Genomic DNA, 20,381 nt, shown 5'->3' on the forward strand with positions numbered 1-20,381 from the left:
AGATAAGTATCTAGGGTGGTATATTCAAGCAGGTCATATATCTGGCTGTAGGTAGACACCTGTTTCTACACTTTGAACTCATAAATATTCACAGTTGTCTTGATTTTTGTCGTTTCAATGAAATCTCAGAAAATCTTCTCCTCGCTTCAAACTCAGAGTAATGTAGAAGAGTCGAATGTTTGGCTTACAGTGCTAACACAGTGCTTGAAAAGAATTACTTTAATTCCAAAATTGCTATCTTTGCCTTAAGTGGTCATCAGATAGGTGTTGTGAGTTGAACTGAGGATTATTAGTGCAAGTCGATTTGCTTTTGGAACTGAAACCAGAGCAGTGTAACAGAACAAAAGACTATGTAAATAGAATATTTTCCACATATGATAGATTGTAACACTTCACACAATGATAATGAGAAATAGCTTTCAAAGCATATTTTTTATTAGTAATTAAAATAATGCACCAGCTGCAATTATTAGCCTTTATGATTTATTAATACAAGTTAGCTTTTGACCTTTGGAATGCTGTTTTAATTAGGCTAGATCCAGAGGACACCATAACATTACTTAGCTCTAATTAGGAACAATTCACCTTTTAAACCTGACAATATTATTTATTTTAGCATGATTCGGGGAGCAGGGCATTCCACGCAAAATTTATGATTAATAATTCACAACTGCATCTCTGTTTAATGACACTTTACAACACGAGTAGGAACATTGAGAAGCTGTAACTAATCAATTGACTGCATTATATTTTTTATTAAATCAGATAAAACTTCAAGCTCTTAAAATGTTGTAGAATATGGCCATAAACTTGCAACCTTACAAATTGAGTATGAATAAAAAAATAATATTATTGAATGTTTTGAAAGTTTAGGGCCACCAGAATGTATGAATTGTGTTAATGATTATGGTAAGAAGCAGAGCTTGGGAACTGCCTTCACCATGAGCACTATTCACAGGAAAAGAATTTACAGATCAAACACAAATTACTTGTAAATAATTCTTCATTTACTTATTAGCCTGCTTATTGGAATGGGATGTGATAACAATGATGTAAATCCTGTATTTTAGCAAAATATGATGCTTAGGTTTAAAAGTGCATAGTGCTTTTGGTGGTATCAACAGAGTGTAGTTTTTCTATATGTGTGACACCTGGATTAAATTCCAAAAAGAGACACGTCAGACAACTTGGGTGAACGAGCGTGACCGTAACCATCTGGACTAAGCAGTTACATATTTTGTGCACAGCAAGCTCAGTGGCTGGAAAGAAGGGGGAAAAAAAACCACCGCACCTTTGACTGTACTTTTTAAAATTTATTTTGTGTGCTTTTAACCAGGTTTAGTATGTAAACACTGCATTTCTCCCATTACTGAAGATGGATGTGGTTTTTAAACAAACCACTTACTGCAATTTGGCTGAAAAATCATCTGGTATAAGAAAAAAAAATACATCAAATGTGTGGTGAACTATGATTTGACGAACTGTAGAAGCCAGACAAATTCAGCATATATTTGCTTTAAAGAAAAATAAAAACAAACACTGTTTGTTTTTGATTAAACCCAAAAACAAAGTTGGGTTTAATAGTATTAGCTGAAAAGGAGAGTGTAGAACTCACCAGCCCTAGTAACTATAATAGATTTTTAATTATTTTTCTTTCTGTAGTTCACTTGAAGTGCCTAATCCTTGCAGTGTTTATAGTTCATTCTAGAGGTTAGAAGTATATTCAGTAGCAATTGAGCATGGCTCATTTATTGAGTCCCAGGCATGCTATAGTTATAGCAGGTTGTTTTTTTTCTTTTTTTTTCCATGTCCACAGTGAGAAAAAGCCAAAACACTCTCTCTCAAACCAAACAACAGCAAACAACAAGCAAAACTGACACAGAAGATGTATTTAAATTATTTATTTTTACAGGATGCTTTTAAAGTAAACTTTTATTAAATGGAAACAAAGCTGAAATACTTTTGATGCAGTTACTTGCTCTAGTCTTCCCCTGCCCCCCTTCCAGCAAAAAATGTTACTCTTTTTGTATGAATTGAACCAGAAATAGAAGAATTTATCAACTAATGTAGCAGATGTTAGTAAATTCAAAAATAGACTAATGTCCTTTAAGAAAGCACTTAAAAGTAGACTTTGCGCCTTTGCAAAACTGCTTTAATCAAATAGAGGGAAGTTTTTGACGTCACTGGTAGCATTTAACCTAAGAGTTAGTAAAAATAATGTTTCAGAAAGAAACAAAAGCATCATTTAAAATCATTTAAAGGGAAGTGCTTTTATAGCACTAAAAAAATACTTTTACAGCTTTTAAAAATAGTCACCCGAGGAAGCCTCCTACGCCCTTTAACACCACACTTTTTGCCTTTGCAATTCGCCCATGCAGACTTGTGGCACCGTATAAATACTTAACGTAAGATTAGAGAGGTGGGAGCATCGTGAGTTGTTAAACAGAGTCAGTGCAACAGGAAAAAAAGGGGGCTTGGAGCAGGGAGCATCACGTAGGTTTGATGTGGTCTGTGAGTATTAGATGTCTCATTGGATCTGTGTGTGTGGTGAAGCCCTGCGGTGCCTGTGCCACGTGAGAGCCGATGCATGCAACGCCCGTAGGTCGTGCATGAGCAGAGGGTGCTGCATGGTCCGGAGAGCGAGGCTTGGCGTTATCCCCAGGGACCGGCCAGCTGAGACACAAGGGTGGCGGTGCATGCCTGGTGGGCAGGGGCTTGGGATGGCGTGAGCATGGCACAGAGCCCGTGAGAGACGGGTATGGGTGTATGGCACGTAGAGGAGAGCGGTGTGGATGAACGTGTAAGCAGCGTGCAGGGAGGCTGCGCACGCGGTAGGATTTACGGATGGGGTGCTTCTGTGTTACAGATGGCTGAATCCACCTCAAAGGGTGGATTATTTGTTAATAAAATTGTTGGAAAGGAAAATTTTGATTAACTTCAAATTTTAAAAAATGATAAAAGAACCCCTTTCATCCCTCAGTCATATAAAGATGCTTTAGGTAGATGTGTCTTCTTTCTTTCTTTCTTTCTTTTTATTTTTTCTGTTTCAAATTCTGCTGTCAAAATAGAACTCAGCAGATAACATTTCTGATGATTACCACCAGCACTGTAAAGTCTAGAAGAAAATGCTGACATTTTTGTATTTAGAATACAAGGTTTTGATGTGACTCATAAATTTTAAACAAAATGCATCTTAAAGAAAGTTTGCAGTTTCTCAATGGATTATGAATAAACAGCTCACTTTCTGGCTAGTGAATTCTAGTAATAAATTCTGAACTCACTCAGTTTACAGGGAGCCTTAACCATATATTTTGAAAATAGTAGACTTGCTATGAAGTGGCCATAGAAGCTGGTGAAGGGATTGAAATACGTATAGCTTTACGATCACAGTGCTTAAACTGCTTGTGTAATGACATTTTCCTCTTTCAAATTCTGCAACCTGTCCACATTTGTGTTCATGGCCACCCAAGTTCAATAAATATTCGTATCATTTCTGTAATCCGTTATTAGTTTTACAGTACTGAAGGAACATTAGGTCATATCCCATCTAGCTTTTCCTTTGGGAAAGCACAACTTATATAAATATTGTTCTCACAAAGATCTGTATTGGGTAGCAGGAAATGGAATTTTTTTTTAATGTTCTTTATGAACATAAATGGGCATATAAATGCTTGCTTTATAATTACTGCTTACAAAAAAAGCCACTCAGTAATTAGGAAAAGATATATGAGCATTTCATTTAGAAGGTTGCAAAGCAAAGGAATAAGGAAGTTTACAGAAAGTTGCCATGTAAGAGGATACCCTTTCCCTTTGTATATGAAATTGAATCTGTCAAACAGCTGGTTTGTATAGGATTGTCCTGTCTCTTCTATTTTTATTCTTTTCCTCTTCAAAATGTTGCATTCATTTTTCTTTCCTGTCTTGTGGATTGTTTTTATCAAAACACAATCCCAAAAAGTAAAAGACCAAAATCTCATTTGTTGTGTACTGCAGGCTTTAGTGGGGGACCAGCAATTTGTGACATATGTTAGAAAGTGGACAGTTTTATAGGGCATTGCCCAAGTTGAAGTTCTTTCGCTTGGTATAGTGTTCTATGGAAATGCTTGCATTAGACTTCGGGCCATGTTCAAAACTTGGGGGAACCTGGACTGCAGTTTGTTTGCACAGCTGGGAAGCCATCAAACATCCTTGTCCCAGCTGCCTGCTCCTGCTCACCCCAGCAGCCGCACTGTGCCCCCAGCTATCCTCATGACCCTCACCCTCCAACAAATAGGGGCCGTGAGCGAGAGGGTGGCTTCTTCTGCAAGATGCGAGTTCATCAAGATAAAATTTTGAATTTGGTGGGGTGTGTTTCTTTGCAGCTGAGGGTGAAAACAGCAGGACCCCAGACTTCTGGGGGAACCAAACTTCAGACCTGTGAAAAAAGACTGTTGTTTTGTTTCTGTTTACAAATTCATCTCAAAAGTAGGGCAGCTGAAAGGGAATTCTTTGACAGCTGCTGCTTGAATCTAGTTGATCTAAGGGGTTTTATTTTAACTTAGTTGTTCAGACTCTTGATAGATGAGTGGAAAATGAAAACATTTGTCACCTTGCTCTACCTAACACCAAGCTAGCAAAAAATATGGAGAGGACCTGCCATGCTGCCTTTCTGTAGGTCCCGCACCTCTCTTCCCGCTTCCATCCCACACTACCCAACACTGACCGATGAGAGAAACTGTTGTTATTAGTGCTATTCGTCCTCCCCCCTTCCCAGTTTAAGGTAACTTCACATAACTGTGTCACAGAAGTGTGACAGATACTGTCTCTCCTCCCTCCTAACATCTACCAGAACAGGAGTCAATTCCAGAGCTTTCTGTTATTCTGATATAAATACTTTAAAAAGATAACTCGTTTATTGCATCATTCACACCAGACCTTGCTTACAAGCAGGTTGTTTATTGGTTTGTTTGTCCTGTTCAGTGCTTGGCTTTGTCTCCTGGAGCTGTCTGGCTATGAACAAGTCCCTTTATTTTTCTGTGCCTCTGTAAGATGAGGGTGGCAACTAACTTCCCAACCCCAGGGACTGCTGTGGTGCCACGGCACCCTTCGCTGTTCTGCTCCCTTCAGGTCAAGAAAAAAGGGGATTTTCCATATTCTAGGTGAGGGCTCTGATCTCGTAACTTCAAGAAATTTGGCTGAGATGATCATGTCCCACCTCTTCTCTCAAGCCACAAATCCTATCGAAGAGCTGTCCAGGACTATTCTGCACTTCTGAACAAAATCACTCTAAATAAACACAGTGAATTTTTATTTATCTATTTATTGCCTGATAGATCTCTTTCCATTTTAACCGTGAGATCCAACTGTGCAATTGTCAGCACTGTCAGCGTGTGTATCTAAAAACAGAAGCTAGACATTAGTCCTCAAAGCCAAGACAAGTCTGGATAGAGAAGGAGTTTTGCAGAATACTGGCTAGGGCTTTCTTGGCACTCCTCGGAGCGTGCAGCAGTGATAAGAGCTGCCCTCAGCCCCAGCTGTAGGGCTGCCCAAGCACCAACCTGCTCGCTGCCAGGAAAGTGTTTCTTTTCCAGCTGGGTAGCTGGTATTGCCTGACTAATTGGGTCCATTCCACAGAATTCTTAAAACAAATTCACAAAATCCCAGCAAGTCAACTGATATTTCTCAGAAGTATTTCATTATGAAATAGTTAGCATTTTGATGCGAGTCTTTAAAACTCAATTAAAACCAAACAACACGTTCCTTGAAGCCAGAAGTTGGGGTACTTAGCAAGAATGTTACTCTAAACACAATAGGATTCATGCCCAGAATATGCTCTCAGTTGCTAGTACAGATGAAATTTTCTGCTCTAAACAAAAAATAATTAATAGCTTTGTCTGATGCAGTTAGATATGTATCTCTGTTGTTTTCATGAGCTGTGTTTTTAAAGCCCCATGATTACTTTATCATTCAAATTGTTAAAATAATAGTAATAGATGTTGGTATATTTTCACTAATCTGAAAAGCCAGACGTTGCTAACATTGTCGGTTTCGTTGACTATAACTTGACATACTCATTCACTTCTGAGACCAACAAATCTGCAGAGAATTCCCTACAGATTATTGAGAGATGATGTGAATAATGTTAAGTGTGTCCCCAAAGACTTTCACAATGGATATGCATAATCAAGCATGCAGTTCTCTACAGTAATTCTAATTACTTTTTTTTTTCTTCCCTAAATCACTAAGGTTCCCCAACCAGAGATGTGGGGCCTTCATTAGGTCTGAAGAAATCCAGCTCGTTAGAAAGCCTGCAGACTGCGGTTGCTGAGGTGACTCTAAATGGTGATATTCCCTTCCACCGCCCACGCCCACGAATTATCCGAGGACGAGGCTGCAATGAAAGCTTCAGAGCTGCCATAGACAAATCATATGATAAACCTGTAGCAGATGATGATGATGAAGGCATGGAAACTCGTAAGTAAACTATTGTTATACATAAAGAATGTTAACAATATAGGTTAATCCTTTAGAAGGTGATTAAAAGTGATAGAAGATTATCCTAGGGTTTTAAAAGAATAGAACTAACTTCTCTTCATGGCTTTGTTCAGGCTTTTGCCCTTCATATGCATTAACAGATTGCAACACTCTGCAGCTTCCTTCCTTCCTAAAACAAGGAAATAAGATTATTAGGATTATGTTTACTTAAATTACTTACTATGAAAATTTTCTCTAAGACAGCTAATTAATTTACTGATGTAAATTAGAAACATTTTACGCAGAAAGAAAAAGAAACACTGAATTCATGTTACAAAAATATGTGCATCTAACTTAGAAAGGGTACATTTGTAGTGTCTGGGGGAAAAAAAAGAAATCACTGTCCTTTAATTAGAATGAGTAAGGCTGGCAGATCTAATAAAATATAAAGTTAATGATCAGCTATTACCCACCCTAATGGGCATTCATTTACATTTTCAGTTCTTTAACCCGAAGTATGACCCAACATGTGGAGAATGTCATTAACATAAAAGAATCACTTCAAAGCTAACCTTATCATTATTGAACTATGTAAGAATGGGCTGGTAAAATGACAACTCATATTGAATGAAAATAGTGTGAATGGTAAATTACCTCAATCAGGGGTTGTATTAAAATTATTGAATTTTTAACCTTCATGTTGTACTAGTTTCGACTTGTCACACACCAGCAGATTATTTTTTTTTAATCAACCTGCAGCTAGTTAGTAGTTTATGAATGAAGAAGATATTTGGAAAGCTGAAGTGGTAAAATATTTAGCCTGAACACTAACAGAAAAAGCTTGCAAAGAGATTTTTCACTCTCTTTTTAAAATTTTTTTACTTTCAGAAAATCTTTTTCGGAAGTGTCATTCTGTAATATTCTGTTGTAAGCTGCTTGTGTAGTCACTCTTTTTATTTTTTAAAACTCTTCTGTTGTTTTTCTTTTAATATGTCTGTTTCTAAAAGTGTTCTGAGACTGAAAGGGAGGTCATTTTGCCAGTCACTTTTCTCAAAGGTAGTTATGGACAGAATTAATTCTGCTTCCCTTTCCCAGCACCTAGCAATTTCACGCAGCAGTGAGGCTAAATGCTGGTCTGGTGCTGTTGGCTGTCAATCTATTCCTGGCCAGTAGAAGAACAGGTATGAGAAAATGTGTAGTGATCCTGATCGTTCTCCCAAACTGCATGCCTGTGGTCTTCTGGGACACAAGACAGCATTTTTCTAAAGGGCCTTGCTTGTTGTGAGCCAACTGAGTAATATCCTGTTTTGAGGCATTAAATATCTAGGGCTTATCCAGAAGTTACAGATGACAGCAAAACTTATCAAGAAAGACTTTCTAGGTGAGTGTAGGTTTATGAGATTACTGCAAGAGGTTTTGAGCTTATTGATACAACGCGTAGAGTGGAAAGGAACTGTTTGATGGCCTTTGTATCCTTTGCATGGGAGTAGTGGAAACCAGACAAAACCCTCTGGCTGAAAGTAAAATGCCATGGGGTGAGTCTTTGTCCTTATTTCCTCGTGGATGAAGAATTCTGGCATTAATGGACCAAGAGCCATCTTGGTGTCATGGGAGATCCAGAGTGAGATTGTTCTCAAATCCCATATGGTAAGGAAGGGCTGAACGAAGTGTGACCTAGCTGTATGCATACTACCGCACATTCTGTTGAATTTGCATGTGTTTTAATAGCTTCCATGTATTACAATAAAACATCTAAATAGTAATCCAGAAACTCGGACTGCCAGGGTAATAGAAGCAGACAAGTAGTAAAGCAAATGCAGGACGTTGGCTGGACTCAGCTCAGTTCCAGGAATGGCACAGAAGGCCCTCTAGGTTTTTGCTTCTGATGGTGGCTGGGGGAGCTTAAGAGCTGGCCCAGCCATATGGGGCCTGGGATCAGCTCAAAATACTACGTCTACAGTACTGAGGTCTGTCTTTTTGGGAACACGTCTGTGTCTGTGCGGTCTCCTCCACTTTGTGTAAATTCTATGTGGCTTCAGATTCCAGAGAATTTGCCAAGTGATGTCTTCAGCTGGAAAAAGCCTGGACACCTTTGAATACATAGAAGTTGATTTAACAATGTGGTACTAATGTGACTAATGTCTCACTGCTGCCATAATGACATGGCATAAGTTTTTTTTTTAATCACATTTAATTATTCCATAATTGTTTGAAATTAAAATGTGGCTTTCTGGTATTATAAAACCCAGGCAAACATGTTGGTGGTCAATTTGCTGATGCCCTTGAGGTTGGATTCATTTGCTTTACTTGATATTTTTCCCAAGTATTTCTCCAAATGTTTCAGTGCTGAGTGCTTTTTTCTTCCAGACATTGACCCTCTTTGGAGCAGCAAATAATAGCACTGCAATATATTTTATGGAATAATTCTTAACATGTCATCACCCAATATAAGAAAGCTATATAAATACAGGTAGCATATGTAGCAGAGGGGCTAACTCTCATATGAATGTACTTGCTGTCCTTGGAAAAAGATGTTATTAAATTACTAGATGCGGAATGAAAATCAGATCAGTGTATCCAGTTCCAGGACAACATTTTAAGAAGTATTTGAGAAGAATTTTAATCTCTGTAAAGAAGTAATATTTGTGGAAAGGTGTGGGTGTTTAGCTTTTACAGATCATTTTGCCTGATTTTCTTTTTTTTTTTTTCTTCTTTTTTTCCTCCTTAATACTTGAAATAGCTGACTAAAAGCAAAATGTTTATCTTTAGTGACTTGAATGAGAACAGGGCATTTGGATTGGGAGAGATCGGCAAAGCTTTCTAATCTTTTGCTGAATCTTAATTGCTAGAATCTACGGCTGTATTAAATATCACAATAAGAGGCCTGGAAGCTTAGTGGCAAAATAGCTTCACATTAAGTAGCTTTGATTCCTCATGTGCATCTTTTCCATTTTATGGCCTAATTAGGAGAATAGCTTCATAATACCTGTTTGTGTAGATCTCTTCAGTACAGTGTGGTTCATGAAATGACACTAGTTTTCAGCTTTAATTGATGTTTAAAGTATACTCCAATTTATTTTTTTGGCTTCAGCATCCTGAATAGGGAGGAGGGGGGAATAGGAGGCTGCAGGAAAAGAAGGAAGGAAGTAACAGCACCAAAGCAAATGCATTCTGCGTCTTGTGGCAACCTAATGTCATTACTTCAACTTAGCAAAAATTAGAAGATTCATTTGGAGCCCGGGCTTGAATTTTTAATTGAGCAGCATTTGCATTTGTTCTAAACACTAGTAATTAGGTGTATGTTAATTGCAGAATGACTGTTCTGCATAAAAGTGAAACAAGTTTCTTCATGTTGTGCCTTTTTATGAAAACCGGAAATCTATTTGCTCCAGTAGGGTCACCAGTGTTTATTTCGAGAGAACAGGCATCCTAGTTCACACGACTCGTTCTAAGCTATTGAGTTAACTGCGAGCAAAATGGGTGTGATAGACAAATATTTATTGTAGCACAACTGTGGAAAGGAGGCAATATTATCTCCATAGAATATGCAAAACAATAAGAGGAAGCATTGTTATGACAAGTTGTTCAGCAGCTCAGCATAGCACAATACACTTAATACATATTTAGGTTTAAAATAATGTGTTGTCATATGAAAATGAACAACCATACGACAAAATTTGTTCGTCTTTAAAATTCTAGAAATTCTAGAAATGAAGTACCAAGTAAACATTTGACTTCAGAATTTGCCAGATTTTTAATTTTTATTTTTTTATTTTACTAATTATAATCATTTGCTAGTACAATCATTTAAATGTCTAGTTGGTTTAACGGGAACAGATTGTAGCTATAAATTAACATGCAAAAAATTAGCATCTCTATTCCAAAGTGGTTTTCCAATACTCTTTTAATAATAATTAAATATCATCCCAAACTTTGACTAAAAAACACTTTCACCAAAACAAGTACAAGTACAGCTAGTACACAGACATGTATAGGAAATGCCTATTAGTTTTCTAAAATAAAATTATCCAAACATTAAATCTGTGCCTACAATTGAGAAGTTGTGTCATCTACTTTATTCATAGCAGTCCTGAGGATAAATTAATAAGAATTTTGGAGACATTTTTTTTTCCTTTTTTCTCCTTGCTGGTGATTTTTAATTCAGAGTATGTAATTCAGAGTTGGTTTTTCTTGAAATATATTTATGCGATCTTCCAGGGTTGGAGAATATTTATAGAAATCTTGGGATACTCGCTGAGCAAGTAGTAAGTCTATTGGACAGGTCTGTGTATTATAATATTAGAGTATAAACAGTATTTTCTGGGCAAGTATCTGAGAGAGAGAAGATAGATTATTGAGTGCCTTTCAGCTAGTGATTTGTAGACTTTTCAGGTTCAGTGAATTACTGGTAAGGTGAATATGAAAGATGACTAAGAAAAACAAATTTATATTCTACAGTACTCTATGTATGAGAAATTTCTGAAAAATTACACACTTCCATTGGCTGTAGGGGAGTCGCTGAGGTCTACAAATAATAGTACTAGTAGGAATAAGAATAATAATAATAAGTAAACATATGCTAAATTAAAAAGTGATTCTTTTTTTTCCCTCTATGTCATGGCAATTTCCAGATCTTTTTGGCTACTAAAAAAAAAAAAAAAAGTTTATTTCCCATACCCTATACTTTAAAAAAAGTAAAGCAAAACTTTGTTTTCCAACCTCTACTGCCAAAAGTTGTTTGGAGCCTCTTAGAGCTACAGGAAACACTACAAAGTATGCACCTGTGATCCTAATTGCTTCTTTATGCCGTCTGTTGGAAGATGGTGTAGCCCTGCTTTTAGTGTGATGATAGAACATGTTAGAGCTCCTGGGAGATCACAGCTTGACTTTAAGCTAAGTCAGAATGGCTGCAGGATTCTAACTCCTGTGCTTGACATGTTTTATTTTTCTCTCACTAAACTACTGCGGGAGTTTTCAGTTTCTGATTGGATTGTTTCTTTTGGTCATTTCTGTTTCAGGCTTTCTGCAATACATGTAGTCTGTTTAAATTTAACCGTGGATATACTCTAGGATTCTCTGAGTCTTGTTCTTGGATTAGAAACAGAGAAGAATCATGTTACGGGCTCTTAAAATGTTTTGCTAGTTGCGCTGGGTGGAATCTCCCCACCTGAACGTCCCAAGCTGCTCCATTGCAAGCAGTACCACTGCTATGGAAGAACAAAAGCCATGATGCATGATGTGCTTTACGCTTCTCCTGGAAATGAAGTAGTGCAAGAAAACCATTATAGTATTTGTAGCAGAAGAAAAAGTCTATTAAGGCTTCTATTGAGGGTTAACAGTCCTTAATGACTTTCATATTTGTATGGGAGTATTACTAAGAATTTACTGACAGGGCATGCTGCACTGCTGCTATTTCTTGCAGACATTTCTGAAGCTCTCTTCAACTGATTTAGATGCTGAAACAAAAGGGTCCAATTTACATCACTTTAATAATGCTCCCTATTAATCTACATGTTATTCAGAGTACCCACAAAGCACGAATCAAGTTTTCAGAGTATTCTGCAAAAATGAATTCCTTGTCTTAAGATTACGTGTAATAGTACACAGGGGCATTCCAGGAGAAACCCAAATCATCAGATAATGATTTTGGAAAAGAATGGGAGTATTTTATTTTTGTGCATATAACCTGCTTGAAAATAGATTATGTAATTTGCCAAAAAAACTGCCTTTATTGTTCGTTGTTATCCCATTGATGTTTCTTAATTTGTGCTTTCAGTGGAGGAAGACACAGAGGAAAGCTCAAGATCTGGTAGAGAATCTGTGTCTACAGCAAGTGACCAGCCATCCCACTCACTGGAGAGACAGATGAATGGAAGCCAGGATAAAGGTGACAGAAAAAAGGCTGGAAAGGAAAAGAAGAAAGATCGAGATAAAGAGAAGGACAAAATTAAGGCAAAGAAAGGAATGCTGAAAGGCTTAGGAGACATGTTCAGGTAGGTCTTTTGCAATCAAATATGAGAATGAATTGTAAAATGCAGCTTTGCCTTCTAGCTGAAGCTTTTATATTGCAACTATTTCCTGAGGCCGTGTTTTACTAGAAAAATACATGCACGACTTATTTAGGCATATCTCTCAGTTTCTGAGTTTATGAAAAGTGTCGTGAAAGTCAAGAGGCTCAGAATGGAAGAAAAGCTGTTGGTTATAGTGGGCTAAAGAGACTGCAAAGGAAAAATGGGTTTTAAGCGTTTAAGCTGCCTGGTCTTTGAAAGAGTCATTGGTGATGTCTTAAGTAGTGCACATATCCCTTGGCAGATCAAATTCTGTCTTCCCTTTTTTTTTTTTTTTTCTCCCTTCTTAACCTGTGTGCTGTTCCTAATACTTTACCCAAAGCCTAAGTGTTACTAAATGTGTGGGTATTTTTGCTTTACTCTTAAGCTGTTTGGTGTCATGGAGGTAAGATGGGAAAGAGATACATCAGTTTGAGAATGCAAAGCATCAGGCTCGTGTCAAGGAAATCGGGATCTAAATAAGATTGGATGCTCTGTGAACCCACCGTCTGGAGAAAGGGTCAGTGTAAGACCTGATTTTTACCAACTACTGAATTTTTTAAAGGGAATCCTCTCTCCAGCAGACATAAGTGATCTGAAAGGAGCAGACTGCTGAGGGACACCTTGCTGTGCTGGGTAAATGGTGAAACATGACAAACATCTTTGAGCACTTGTGGGAAGGGGTGAGAGAGTAAGAAACTCAGTCTTTCTTTTAGCTAGCTAAAGTAAATAAAAATATTTCCAAGAAAAAATAATGAGGAAGATTTCTTTTATATGCAGTGATTCACTATTTAATTTTGAAGTGAGATACCAGTATTATTTTAAAGCTTTACTAACAGTGATTCTTCTCTGAAAACTTTTAAGTGGAGCTTCAATTTACTTAAAACCTGTTATCATCTTTATCCTGTAATTGAACTTTGGTTGTACCTGCTGAGGTTCTTGAGAGTTGTTCTGTCTGAATGACATTACAGAATTAGTTAACTTTGGATTTAGAAAGTTTGAAAATAATAGAAAATTTGTTTAGAAAAAAATCAAAATCATATCAGGTTGTTAGGCAGCATATACAACAGTACCAAGAGTGTCGTAAAAGATAGCCCCACACTTCAGGAGGAGGAGAGTACCTCAGCCTGATCGTATGAATGTCCTGTGGGGATACCTTCATTTTCTGGGTGTTTGCCTGCCTGAATTGAAGCCTGGCGCAGGGCTGCGCCCTGCTCAGGGGGAGAGGAGAAGGTTAGAGATGCAAAACGCTAACTGGTTCTTTTCTGTACTCTTTGCCATTTTTCTGCAGCTTTGTTTTAGGACTCTTATTTCTGGTATAAATGGCTATCACGATATAAATGACAGGCAAAATTGAGGCAAATTATACATGATAAATTCTGCGGGCTGTAAGTAGCTTATTGGGTAACATGAGTGCTATCTGGTGAGCCAGTTCAGTCAGAAGGTATTACACAGCATCTAGAAAGCTGGGCAGCTCCTTAGTCCTTGGGTTTCCCCTGTATAATGCTCCTGATGCCCAGAGGACCTGTGAGGGAGCTGCTTCATCTTGCAAGTGTTGGTACACAGACAAAGAACTGACTTGCAGAGAGTCCCCTCCAAACAGGGAAGGCTTCACGTTTCGGAGAGCCAGGTCAGTCCAGAGCTTGTCGTCTGCTTTCTTCCCTCTGGCATTACAGCCTCGTGTCTGGTGTTCCAGTGTAGCTCTGAAAGCTCTGAATGGAAATGACTGAAAGTGGCAATTAGTACAATTTTTAATCAGACACTCCCAGCAAAATATGAAGTAACCTTGTCTGTATGTTTGATATAACACTTCTTAAATCTTTAATCTGTAATCTTACTGAGAAGAAGGTCTGATGATCACTTTGTTGTCTGCTCTTCCTAACAGTCAGTTTCCTTGAGTTATTTTTTCCCGCAGTACCATTTCTGAGTGAACTTTACTTTTCAGTCTCCTCTTAATTAACGTGGGAGCAGTGCTATCCGGATGCAGTTTGCCTTCTCCTGGATCTTTAAATTAGCTTGCACCTTGTCAGCCCACCCAGGAGAGGTGCTCCTGGCAAACAGGAAAATGCTGATTGAAGGAATTAAACGTTATGCCTCATTTCCACTCAGTGCTCAGGTTTGCTTTGTTGACAGGCTTCTCAATAATGTTTGAGAGAGAGGCTTTATTATGGCTGAAAGATAAGCTAGTGCTTCTGCCTATATCATGCTTTGTTTTTGCTGTATATCCAACGTATACCATAGATACCGAGTAATCAGGGAAGGAAGTGGTGCAGTGGAAAATAATGATGACAGTAACATTTGAAATTCAAGCCATGATCAAAGTGTAATTGGGTGTTTTGGTTCTTTGCAACACTGTCATTTCTTTGTAGGTCTTTTTCTTTTCTCCTTTTTCTTTCTTTCCTCCTTTTCATTGCTCTTATCGTAAAACAATCTTTCTTCATTAAGTTGTATGGGCAAGAACACTTGCGGGGTGAAATTACTGTTAACTGACACTTTATTCGATGCCTGTATTTAGCCAAGGGGCTTTTTACTGCCTGTATGCAAACTGACAGCTTCTGAAGCGGAGTCTATGTAATGTATAAAAATAAGTCTCCTTGCCTTCAGTTAAAATCTTAGGATTTGGTACTGGGATCTTCATTAAACTGTACCGTGACATGAGAACTCCCACAAGGGGATCCTAGGTTACATTTATCCTTCAGCATCTAGTCATCATTTCCAAGAAATCCCAGGATGATTCAGATAGCAGGTTAAAATCATAAGTAAATCTTTTAAGTACTCGCATTGTTTTACTGCTTTCATCAAACAGAGCAGAGACGCTTGATGTAACCGTGAGCAAGAACTGTAAAACGCAGTGCTCTGACACACCAAGCTCCCCTTGTTTCCAGAGGACCTTTGCTCACACAGGGCTGCAGACAGTCTGGAAGTTCACCCTTCTCTCAGTGAAATAAATCTGTCTGAGTATGTGTGTATTTCTTCTTCCAAATTGACATTTGAGAGCAGAAGAGAATAATATTTATAAATTTGACATTTGGCTTAATGGTCTCTCTTTCTGCTCACAGATAAATATAGGGTATAAGTAAACCTAGAAAAGTGTTGAACAAAAATATTGATCTCTCTGGGGAGATGCTGACACATCAGCTTTGGTGCTGCTTGTGGGTGCTGCAGAGCTTGCTTACACCAGAACATATTTGTTTTACCTGAGCAGTTGCATCATCCCCCTGTCTGTCTTATCCCTGCAGTGGGATTATGTGTTATATTCTCTGTCTTTAATCACATTCTGGGGAGAGGCTGTGCAATTCCACCTTCTCCACTGCTGACATTTAAGGGGTGCCTGGATGGCCATTGACAGCTGAGCAAATAGTTTTGGGGAAGCTGATAGAAAGTTCTGCTAGTTTTTGTGTTTTGCTGCTAAGAAGGCTTGAATGGATGTATGTTTTGACATCGGAAGATTATAAAAATCTTTGTGCTTCTCCAAATGGAAGCTAAAATACGTTTACTCATTTCTGAGTGTGATTTTGTTTATTTCTGGAGAGATTTTTCTTCTTGATTAAATGAACCTGACAAAACCATCCAGTTGATAAATAAGTCATTGTAGTACTGCGTTAAGCAAGAGGCTCTGTAGTTTCAAACAGTGCACCTATAATCAGTGCTGGTAGGGATGCATTAATTTGATGGGCTTCTATGTTGTGGGATGCTGTGATGTTCCTCTCCTGAGAGAGAAAACTGTATGTCGCTTTCTTCTCCTTCCTCCTGCCCCTGTCACATACAGGATATTTTAATTTATGAAAGGGGACTGTCGGTATGTAAGATTTGAGATTGTTCTTACTTGTAGCTGCGGATGAAATGATGCTCTGCAGTGGTGCAGCTGATTGCCTAAGATCCCTATACTTCCTTCCTGCTTATTCACAGTGTACAAGCTTGGATAAAGTCTTTAGATGGTTGACTAGCCTGATGAAATAATATGTCATAGATGGAAGAAGTGGCAGCTCTATATCTTTCCCCAGCTTCCCCAAACCACGTATAATATTCTCTCTGATAGCCCAGAACCATGACTTGGTAACACAGTGACATCACTGTGATTGTTCCGCTAATGTTTCGGAATTTATTTTCTTTGCAGGGAAGTAGATGGCCACAATCTTACCGGGGATTTTGTATAGGAGGACTCTCAATGGAGAGTTTTGTGATTGAAAAATTATGTCTGGCAAAGTGGTCAGTCTCAGTGAAGGCTGTGTCTGAGGAATAACATGTTTAGAGAAACTGAACTACTCAGATGTTGAGAAAAAAGGGGAGAAAAGCAGCTTTGGGTTTCCAAAAGGGAGAAGAGAAGTAGAAACAAGTCATGTCATGGTAAAATAATATTGGAGGGACAGTCACTGCGTGATAACAAAAACATGCTGAAACAAATTAATACGTATCAATACAATGAGATAAAAATGGGTTTGAAAAGACAAACGGTATGTTTGAGTTTTTGTGAGGAACTGCTGAGGAGAATGAAAGATGTTGTGGGGTATACCTATTGTGTCTTAACCTCTAGTTTAAGTTAGAAAATATTTTCATTATTTTTGGAGTTTGTTAATGAGAAGGATGTAGTATACTTTGAAGAAAGTGTGGATAAGTATGTAACAAGAAATAAACACATTTTCTACTGTAGGAATTTAAACCTCAGTCCACAGAAACATAGCTTTTCAATGGGGAAGATAAGCACGGGGTGTTGAAGTTTGTGGAACAAGACAATATATTTCACATTAAACATATGCATAGGTGTTTTTATTACTGGAGACTGTATATTTCAAGATCTGGTCCGTCAGGTTGATAGAAATGTAAATCTGTGACATATGGTGACTAATCTTCAATTCCTCTCTTGATTATTGTAGCATCCAGGTGAGTAAATCAATGCACTGAATAGTGAATGCAAATGTAATATGTCAGATTACCATTAAAATCTAATCCTAAAATTACATTTAAAATGATTACTGGGAGCCTTGTAGTGTTGTTTATTCTAGTTCAGTGAGAGGAGATAGATAATTTATTTTACAACCTTGTTTAGCTGAAATCAGATACACTGTTGTCTTTTGCCCCCCTTTTTTCCCACACAGCTGCTTCCAAGGTGCTGAGAATATGTCCCTTTAATAACAACATTCAGAAGGGTTAATAACAACCTTCAGACTTTTAAGCAGGCACATGGCAAAAAGGTTTCTGACTTGTGTAAAATACTGTTGAATTATATCCCAGTCAAAAAGACTGGCAAATACCTTGAACCTGATAAAGTCAGTGGTCTGATTTTCATCATGCAATTACTTAAGAAGCAGCAATAATTGTATTTGGTGTGGAAGCATGGCTAATAGGACTTTCTACTGGTGAATACACTTTTTGATACATGAACTTGATAGAAAACATGGGAATAAACTCTGCAAGTTAGATTTTTTTTTTTAAGTGTTCTGCTCTTGGCACAAAATACCATAAATCTTGAGTCTTAGAACATAGAGGAAGAGATTATTGCTTAAGCACCTGTCTGTTGTATCATTTTAAACTTCAAAGATTGTTGCTTGTACACTGAATTGCACCTGGATTTGCTAATACTCATCTGAGAACATTGCAGCCAGCTTGTGGTACTTATGCTAAAAATTTCATCAAAAAAAGTTGAGCTGGGTCGTTGCTCAGGTAAATGGAATTTGGGGCCATTTGTGCTCTGTTTTTTGCCTGCTACTACTCTCTGAGCCAGCTGGCACAACTATCATTAAGTCCACATCTGCTTCCCCTCTTCTACCAGCTAGAAAAAGTGCGTGCAACCCACTAAAATCCTAGATGCAAGATCTAAGTGTGCTGGGTTTTTATTTTTTGGGGAAGGAGCGTAGTCCTCATCCTGGCTGCAAGCTGAATACTGTTAATGACATCTTGCTCTGCACTGCTCTGGGCTACTTTGTCCTGATCCATTTTCAAAGTTTCAGGCAGCCCCTGGGATGCACAGTCAGTAAAGCCTTTCAAATGAAATCAGCCATGCAGCAAATTGTCATCTTTGATGCAGACAATTACCCAGGACTCTTATAAATGTCTTTCAAAGTATTTTCATATTCTTTACTTCCTTCTTTCCAATTAAAAGTAAATAAGGGACAGAAAGAGATAAGCTTGATTGAAAATACCTTTTCTTTTCGGAAAGGCAAGTGATTCTCCTTTCTTCATCTTCACACTTTTTCCTGTTGTTTCCTTCTGCATGGTGTAATCAGTTGCTTTGAGGAGATTTGTGTTTCATTGCCCGCATCCCCAAACACCCCGCGGTACAGATGTTTATGACTAAAATGTAATTGGGGCAGGGGGCAGCGGAATGGCAAATTCTTATTTCTGATCCAAACAACCTCACATAATCTGTCAGGGATTTAAGGAATGTAGCTTCATTAAATGGTTAGTAAACTCTGTGACTTTTACATGAAACACAGAAAGCAGTGGTATGCAATTGTGCGAGAGAGATCTGAAACGAGAGATTAACATAATCGTATGTGGCTTTCTAGTTTGTCATTCTGACAGAAAGCAGTTCCTTGTTGCATGTACTTTTAACACCGGATTTTCCCATAGTAAATCTTGAACTTGTAAATCTGATGAGGGTATATCGTATTTTTTTTTTTTTTTTTAATTTGGATAGAATCAGAGCTTTTGTTTCTAACATCCTGAAATAAGTGTCGGGGTGACCTGATACTAGAGACAAGTTCATAGTAGCTGCTAACATATTCTCCCAGTATTCTTCCTTTGCTTGTCAGTGAGTTTAAATAGAGAACCTTTGACATCTACAGCACCGTATCTGACTGCAAAGCAAGTGAGGGAGGCATGCAGCATGACAGCTGAGCCCTCCAAGATCCTTCCTGGCGCTCTGCAGCATTTCTCTTCCAGGCCTGGAGTATGAATATAGAATGCAAGTGTCAAGGATGACACCCACTTTATAATCTCTGTAAAGCAAGCCTTTTCATAGAAGAATTTGTTGACAGTTCAGAGATTCAAAGTCAATTTCAGTTTTAGCTCGTTTAGAAATAGGATTTTTTCCTCCACCTGATGTGATAATTGAAGACTACTAACTAGTCAACGTGTTAGTCCCTAACAAAGTACGGTAAATAAATACTGTCTTCAGAAGTGAAGGATCTGTTAGATGAAAAGCTCCACTAATGGCATTTGTTTCATTATCTGTTGGAAATGTTCCTTGGGGATTTAATTTGCTACTGATAGCACCGGTATATTGATATAGGTTACAGATGCTTTGCCTTTAGATTGTTTTTAAAGCTGAGTCTTTTTTTTTGAAAATCCTTTTTAAAAACAGGAATAGGAATGTATTTCTTGGAAGAAAATTAATGCAACTTGAAGTATTTTTACAGTAGAAGATGTCACGGGCTATTACGTCGTAGTTACTCGAGGTACCTAAGAGGGCAGCTCCAGGAGAGCTGATCCTTTTCTAAAAGACAAAGCTCTAACTTACAGCTGCATTTCACTTCTTGTGAGCAATCTGGATTCACAGTGTGTAGGAATGTTGATGCCCTGCTAAGATTTTCGTGCGTCTTACTGTTGTGCAGAGAAATAATCATTAAATACAGAGCTGTAAAACACTTCAGTGAGAATGGCAAAATGGTTTTAAGTCAGTATGATTTCTGAAATGAAATATACTGGAATAGAAATAGTCTGTGAGGTCATGCATTTCCATGAATGCAGTAAGAAAAGGGTGGGTATAAGGCATTTAGAGAGCTTATTTAGGCTTTTATGTTGTTGTTGCTCTTTCTGAGAAAAATAAGAGGAACAAAAGTTTTGTAGAAAGAGTAGAAGAGAAGCTGGTATTAGAAACACAATACCCGTGGGGTATGCAAGTGCTATGTCCCTCACTTTGAATCCTTTTATCAGTTCTTC

The 20,381-nt window shown here is 37.9% G+C and overlaps 1 protein-coding gene across 18 annotated transcripts in view; it reads left to right on the plus strand.

Moving 5' to 3' along the window:
- Positions 1 to 20,381, plus strand: part of PARD3 (par-3 family cell polarity regulator) — a 447,799-nt gene that overhangs the window by 292,089 nt on the left and 135,329 nt on the right. For all 18 annotated transcript variants that reach the window (XM_066991517.1, XM_066991514.1, XM_066991515.1 and 15 more), the window contains 2 exons: positions 6,226 to 6,453; positions 12,230 to 12,446. In XM_066991517.1, the coding sequence (XP_066847618.1) occupies positions 6,226 to 6,453; positions 12,230 to 12,446 (445 nt within the window). The remainder of the gene's footprint in view (positions 1 to 6,225; positions 6,454 to 12,229; positions 12,447 to 20,381) is intronic.

Source organism: Anser cygnoides, chromosome 2 (genome assembly GCF_040182565.1).
Source record: "Anser cygnoides isolate HZ-2024a breed goose chromosome 2, Taihu_goose_T2T_genome, whole genome shotgun sequence".
In the NCBI taxonomy this organism is placed as follows: domain Eukaryota; kingdom Metazoa; phylum Chordata; class Aves; order Anseriformes; family Anatidae; genus Anser; species Anser cygnoides.